Consider the following 7,777-nt stretch of genomic DNA (forward strand, 5'->3'; position numbering starts at 1 on the left):
GCTTGGGATATGACCATTCCAAAGAAAAAGTCTGGGAAGCTGGTATATTGCCTGTATGCGATAGACCTCCAACCATTCCCTTCAGAGATCTGGGGCTCAAGTTACAGAGGGCAGAGTGATGAGTTTCTCTAAGCTACATGGACCCACTCATCCTTCCAAAGTTGAATTTACAGTTCAAGTTGCCTTCCATCCTCCCCAGACCACCCATGGACCAAGTATAGTTCTCATTGACTATGCTTGGAGCTTATTATCAGCATTATTATTTTGACTCTTCTTAACTTCTAATGTTTTCAATATCTATGAAAAACATGCGATTCCTTAACATTTTTTTTTGTTTGTTTCATGCATCCTCCAAGCAGTGTTCATAGTCTTACTCAAAGATGTTACAGAGGTTGACTTTTCTTAAACAGAGAAGAACAAAGTTTAAGGGATGAGATTGGAAGTCAGGGATAAGGAACCAGGTAGAAAGTGTTTGTTACTGTTCCCCCAATACGTGTCAGGGCACAATCACAGCAATTCTTGTAGGTCTTGTCAGCCAACTGAGTCACAAATGGAAAGTTAAAGTGACCTTTAAGATTAAACTTACATGGCCACGTAATACAACAAATGGGTCAGATTGTGCCCACAGCTCCTGCCAGTAAGGACATAAATGGTGTCCATCTCATTGACTATAATTTATGTGCACGAACAGAAATGTTCTATAATGGTGATACCGACCACCCGAATTTTGACAGCTGCATTTTTGACTGAAATAGAAATGTCATTTGCTGAAGCTTCGAAGGACAAGAGTCTACCGTCTCTCTCAGATAGACAAGCTTCTGAGGCCTCCTATACCTTGCCAATATTTTGGCATTCTCTGCACATCATGTGATACAGAGCAGAGATGATGTCTACTGAAGCATCACTAATTTTTAATGCATCCCACTGAACATCTAAGGGAGGGATTTGTCCTCAGAGAAAGGCAAGGTGTCACTGTCAGCTTGTTGTTTGCAGTGAGCATGAGTTGGTTGGGGTTTTTGAAAAGAGAGATGCTTTAAAAAAAATCTTCCTCTGGAGTGTCATAAAACACAACATGTAATTTAAAACCCATTTGGATAATTGACTGATTTGACAAGACGACAACCTTAGAATTAAACTATATATTAGAATCAAGGAGTGATCTGATGGTGCACCATCAGTACATAACACTTTGCTATTTTGATCAGTGTCTCATAAGGGACTGAAGCGAATATGCATACTTCCCCTAATGTTTCTGTAATTTAGATCTCTTTGTTTAGAGCTGTGATTGGGGAGTAATAAAGCTTTACAAAGGCTCCATGAGCTGACTGACAAGCCTGTTTTGAAGAAAAACTGCTGTGTGTAATATTTTATTTCATAGTGAAACATGTCAGTGAGTTTCTTTTCCCTCTGACTACCTTGCAATGTTTTAGCAGGTTTCATCGGAGCAAGAGAAAGAGCAGGAGACTTTAAACCAGAAAAATGCCACAGAGCCTCTCCAAGCCACAGACGTAAAGAAAAAAGCGGAAGGGCATCCGGAGGCTGCCACGAGGCCTCTGGGGTCCCGAGCAGACCTGGAAAAGGGCTGTGACCCAGACCAGGGCTCCAAGAGCGAGAAGGAGGCTGAGGAGTCGACAGAGGAGAAGCCTGTACCTCCGCTCCCGGATGCTCCGCTGGCGCCTGAGAGGGACCCAACCCCGAAGCTCGGGGCTGCCAAACAGTCCCTCACTCCACCCAGCGCACTGGTAGACTCCAAGCAGGAATCCAAACCCTGCTGCTTTGCAGAGAGCCCCGAGAGGGACGTCCAAGAGGCTGCCTTTCCCACCTTCCCTCCGACTCAGCCACCGCCGGCCAGCCAGAATGAGGTGGAAGAGGACAAACTCCCTGCCATGGCGGATTACATCGCCAACTGCACTGTCAAAGTGGACCAGCTGGGCAGCGACGACATCCACACCGCGCTCAAGCAGACCCCAAAAGTCCTCGTCGTTCAGTCGTTCGACATGTTCAAGGACAAAGACTTGACGGGGCCGCTGAATGAAAACCACGGCCTGAACTACACCCCCTTGCTCTACTCCAGGGGCAACCCGGGCATCATGTCCCCCCTGGCCAAGAAGAAGCTTCTGTCCCAAGTGAGTGGAGCCGGCCTCTCGAGCAGCTACCCCTACGGCTCACCACCCCCTTTGATCAGCAAAAAGAAACTAATGGCGCGTGACGACTTGTGTTCTGGCTTGTCGCAGACCCACCACAGCCCAAGCACTGACCACATAGCCGTCAGCCGGCCATCAGTGATACAGCATGTCCAAAGCTTCAAGAGCAAGCCCTCAGAGGAGCGGAAGAGCATCAATGACATTTTCAAGCATGACAAGCTGAGTCGATCTGATGCCCACCGCTGCAGCTTCTCCAAGCATCACCTTAACTCCCTGACGGATTCCTATATCCTGAAGCAAGAAATGCAAGAAGGCAAGGATAAACTCTTAGAGAAACGGGCACTCCCCCATTCCCACATGCCCAGCTTCTTGGCAGATTTCTACTCGTCCCCCCATCTCCACAGCCTCTACAGACACACTGAGCACCACCTTCACAACGAACAGGCATCCAAGTACCCCTCCCGGGACATGTACAGAGAATCAGAAAACAATTCTTACCCCTCCCACAAACACCAAGAGAAGCTGCACGTCAACTATCTTGCCTCTCTTCACCTGCAAGACAAGAAGTTGGCGGCGGCTGATGCCGCTACGGATGATCAGCCCACAGATCTGAGCCTTCCCAAGAATCCGCACAAACCAACCGGCAAGGTCCTAGGCCTGGCCCACTCAACCCCGGGGCCCCAGGAGAGCAAAGGCGCTCCCCAGTTCCAGGTCCTAAGCAGCCAGAGTCGAGACTGTCACCCCAAAGCGTGTCGGGTATCACCTATGACCATGTCGGTTCCTAAAAAATACCCCGAGTCACTTTCGCGATCGGGAAAACCACACCATGTGAGATTGGAGAATTTCCGCAAGATGGAAGGCATGGTTCATCCTATCCTGCAACGCAAAATGAGCCCTCAGAACATCGGGGCTGCGCGGCCCATCAAGCGCAGCCTGGAGGATTTGGACTTGGTGATTGCCGGGAAAAAGGCCAGGGCAGTGTCTCCCCTGGACCCATCCAAGGAGGTCTCCGGGAAGGAAAAGGCCTCCGAGCAGGAGAGCGAAGGCAGCAAGGCAGCATACAGTGGGCACGCCGGAGGCGGGGCGGAGGGCCACAAGCTGCCCCTCTCCTCCCCCATCTTCCCGGGTTTGTATTCTGGGAGCCTGTGTAACTCGGGCCTCAACTCCAGGCTCCCAGCTGGGTATTCTCATTCTCTGCAGTACTTGAAAAACCAGACTGTGCTTTCTCCACTCATGCAACCCCTGGCTTTCCACTCGCTTGTGATGCAAAGAGGAATTTTTACATCGCCCACAAATTCTCAGCAGCTCTACAGACACTTGGCTGCGGCCACGCCGGTAGGAAGTTCGTACGGGGACCTTTTGCACAACAGCATTTACCCTTTAGCTGCTATCAATCCTCAAGCTGCCTTCCCATCTTCCCAGCTGTCGTCCATACACCCCAGTACTAAACTGTAGGCCCGACTCTGCTCAGCGTCCCGGAACGGCGTGGCGGCCAGAGCTTCACCCCTCGCCCTGGGGTGGCGGCTTAGACAGTTAGAAGCCAGTATTTCTTCTAATCTGGGGGTACGATTCATCCCAATGGCAGAGGCCAAGATGTGAGATGAACATGCCTGATTTTTCTGGGACAGCTCCTGCCTTGGCTGGTCGGCCTTGACTGCCCTGGCTACACGGATGCTCTGGCACCTGTGGATCTTTCATTTTACATGTGGGTCTTTGGAAAGAGCGTATGTATATCCAGGAAGAACTTCGAGGACCCTATCTGAGTTTGGTCAGGGAAACAATCTGGGAAAAAAAAAAAAAAAGATGGGGGCAGGCTTTTCAAAGGAAGGGGCGAGGAAGCTGGTCAACCCATGCCAAGGGATGCCCCTCTTATCACAAACCTCTCTGAGGTTCAATCAATGCAATGTATAGTGAAACTTCGGTAGACCTTTCATTTTGACACTATTCAACAATCCAGAGAAGTAAACACTGTTAAATTGACTGTATATATTTGCTTCTGAAAACTACCCGGATCACTGTTTGCTCACCTAATTTATATACAGGTGGTTCCATTTTCTCCTGGTTCCTTCTTGTCCCTTTTTTTTTTAATATATATATATATATATATATATATTTTAATTAAACAGTATCGCTTTTGTTGGCAGGTCTTTTTTTGTTTTGTTTTGTTTTTTATTTTAAAAGCTGACTGTCCTCGGTGTTGATGTGTGTTTGTCATTTTTCCACATCTTATCATTTTGAGCAGCTTTGGGTGGTCAAGTTATTGTTTACAAATTGAAGCAACTGATTCTAATGGAACAAATGGAAGAGAAGCAGTTGAGCACACAGTCGTGCAAAGAACGTTCCTTTGCAGATCCGCAACTTACTGATTTTGTTCCTCATAAACGGCATAGTTGAAAGAGCTTATGCACTGCTTATCCGGCCAAATGCTTTGCTTTGAAGTATTGGGTTATGTGAAAATATCGAGCATTGTACTTACCTTATCTAGGCTGTGAAACTGCCCTACATACCAGAGGAAGCATAAAAACAAAAACCTCACTGGCAGCAAGCTGCTGAATAAGAGTCTAGAGGACATATTTGTGGGCTGCACAGATATCTTAGGAATTTTGGAAATTACAACAGGAGCCAAACTGATTGACATTGATGTTGGCCCTGATCCTTTTCAGTGGTCTGGGAAAGGGGACTGGGAAGGGGTCCACCTTGGCTATCCAGCAGAGAAGGAGCAGCTGAAGACCCAACCCTACAGCTTCTCTGGGTGTTGGGCTGTTGAGTCATGTACAATCACATTGTCTCTATCTACTTGATTGCTTGTCATTCCCCAGAAGAATCTGCTAGGCCTCTTCTTGGGGGATAATTGACACATTGGGTGAGCTATTTCAAAAGTCATCCTGTTAGGGATTATGGGGCCTGGGTTTGGTGTGACTATATACATCACAGGTGTCATGATGTTGATCACCCGACAATATAGTCTGCTTTATGGTTTCTTGTCTCATTGGAAATCAATGGTCAGGCTGTACAAGCAGCCAGAAGATGTGGGGGATATCTGTGGTCATTCTTGCCACTCTATTCCACTTCCTGCCAAAATGTAACATCAAGGCGGATGTGTTTTCTAGGTGTCTGAAAAATGGATCAATACGGAGAGTGGATTGTGTTTCCAAGTCCCATCCCTGCTAAAGGTTGCTTTGATGAACTCCTCAGCCCACTTCCCCCAGACCCCAACACTACCAGTAGGCTTTAGGACCATAGTTAACCAAGTCTTTTACCTCTGAGATATTTAATTCTACAGAAATTGATGACAATGTTCAACTTCTAAGTAGGTAACTCACTGCAAAATACTCTAAACTGGTAACAATGAAACTGCGGCTCTGACACAAAGCCATGCATGCCGTGCATTTGTATTGAAACGTCTCCATGATATGAAGCCAAATATTCCATGTAGCATACTTAATATCCAAAGGTGGAAACAAAAAGAATGTAGAGATCCAGTGTTAAGAGTTCCATTTGCTTCAATTAATTATTTACCTTCCTGTGGAATAATAATAATAATAATAATATATTTAATAGAACCATAGATAGACCAGTAGAATTTAGATTATAAATGTGTGAGTGCAGATTATCCTGCTATTGCACAAGATGGAGAGGGGGAAATCTCAATTCCAGCGGGCAAAATGCTGGCCAGGACACAGAGACACGAAAGTTGCACTAGAATGAATGGTCACAGAACCGGAGGACGTGGAGAAAAATAAATAAATAAATAAAACGAAACTCCGATGCTTCTGCAACAGACCTGGGCTAGAATGGTACATGGTTTCTCTGAGTTTGTTTCTCAAAGAAAATGGGGACGATCTGTCCCCCCCATGGAGTTCACCTATTCATTTGGAATACAGCACGTTTGTTTTCCTCCCTGCCATGATTTTAGCCTGTTTCGCCATGTTGGAATTTGATCACACCGTTTTCAAACAATGTTAACATAGTGCACCTTTTGTTTTTCACATCTCTTCTGAGAGAAAGCTCACTGTTTCTGTCTGAGGAAGCTCATACCCTCAGCAAAACATCAGGACAAATAAAGAGAAATGGGTATACGTTCTGGACAGAAGCAGTGTGTTACTTGTTTTAAAACTCCGAACAGAGATCTTGGAAATCTTTCAAAAAGACCATTGAATTCTTCATTGGCTGAGAACTACATTTTAAAAAGTCTTAAATAGGGCTTTGTTTGCATTGTTTGAGTTCAAGGGGCCTTATTATTGAATGGAATTGCACAAGCCTTTCTTTGTGCAATCAAACCATTGTTATTGGTAGTTCTATAAAGGAAACTGTAGAATCTAATTGGCAATGGAGTCATAAATCTATTTACTGAGTGTGGCTTCCAAGAAATGTTGCAATTCAAAATGCACTAAGACCATGATTTATTGGAGATTTAGAGATTCTAAAAAATAGTTTTAAAAAATCGTTTTCATGCAATTTCTGGTTTAACTTTTGGCAACACAACATTAAAAAAAAAAAGCCCAACTGAGTTTCAGAATTAAATATTCTAGTGACTCGAACTTGTAATATTTGCCACAGGACTGACTTATTTATTTACTAGCTAGATGCTGTTAAGTTCACTTGTTTATCAGGGCATACACAGAAAGGTTTGTTAAAACTCAGTGTTGACGTTACAACTTTCTGACCTGGTGCATGAATTCTCAAGTACTGTATTTCACTGTGTTGGTGTGTCTGATGGAAATATCGAGGTGGTCCCACTAAAATATTTTATGTAGTGTGCCTTCAAAGAGAATCATTTATTTCTCTTCACTTGTTGTCACATGGAGTCACATTGGGTGGTGGTCAGCCAAGTCCTATCTGGTCTGGTTTTACTCTTGTCCCAATTTCAAAGAGAAATGGGAGTGATTTCGCCCTGGTGAGACCTACACCATTGCAATGATTGCCTTGAGCATTTAAACTCCAGTGTTGGCTGTTGATGTATTTGATATTCTGCTTGTCTCCCCATGGTTGAAATATGTCTGAAGAATAGCAGCATAATCTCTTGGCTGTTTATAATTTTTTAAACTTTCCTGTGTTGTAAATATTGTATACTTTTGGTGATTCCAGCTATGTAACCTCTATGCTCTGTAAGGTGATTTTTTTTTGTATATAGCAACATGGCCCAGTGATATTATATAGTTTCCCAATGGAGAGGTTATTGAGTAACCTTTGCATTAGTTAAAACACTACCAGAAGAACGCTGAGCCAACTATAAACACTCAATTTTGTATGTTTTCCAAATTGTACTTATTACTGCTTTTGATACTGTATTACGTGCCAATAGTTTCCCAATCACATAGCAGGCAAGAGATATTTTGTACTTTTTGATCCACTGTAATATTTAATAAAAAATGTTACTATCTGTTTCTTTTTTGAGTGTGAGTAATCTGTCACTTCTTCCTGAGGAGTCCTGTGGCCTCACCAGAGGACTTGCCACTCCACAGTGTCCAAATTGGACTGTAGTGATAATGGCTATGATGATGTCTGAGATCACTGAGAACCTTCTGATGCCCAGCTTGCATGCCTCATCTCTTACCTTCACAGCTTCATGCAAATAGAAGGCTATGCCCATTTCAGTGAGGACAAAATGAAGGCCTAGAGAGGCAAATCCA

At 44.5% G+C, this 7,777-nt stretch overlaps 1 protein-coding gene across 4 annotated transcripts in view; it reads left to right on the top strand.

Annotated features, from left to right (window-relative positions):
• The window catches only part of ARID5B (AT-rich interaction domain 5B), a 172,316-nt gene extending 164,785 nt beyond the window's left edge, over positions 1-7,531 (top strand). For 3 of the 4 annotated variants that reach the window (XM_040975820.1, XM_040975821.1, XM_040975822.1), the window contains one exon: positions 1,434-7,531. In XM_040975820.1, coding sequence (XP_040831754.1) covers positions 1,434-3,599 — 2,166 coding nt within the window. In that variant the 3' untranslated portion in view covers positions 3,600-7,531. Of the gene's footprint in view, positions 1-1,430 lie in introns of all 4 variants that reach the window. The other variant, XM_040975819.1, reaches the window with a different exon arrangement.
• Positions 7,532-7,777: the final 246 nt, after the last annotated feature.

This window comes from Ochotona curzoniae, unplaced genomic scaffold (genome assembly GCF_017591425.1).
Source record: "Ochotona curzoniae isolate NIBS_2020 unplaced genomic scaffold, NIBS_Ocur_1.0 contig_2692, whole genome shotgun sequence".
NCBI lineage: Eukaryota > Metazoa > Chordata > Mammalia > Lagomorpha > Ochotonidae > Ochotona > Ochotona curzoniae.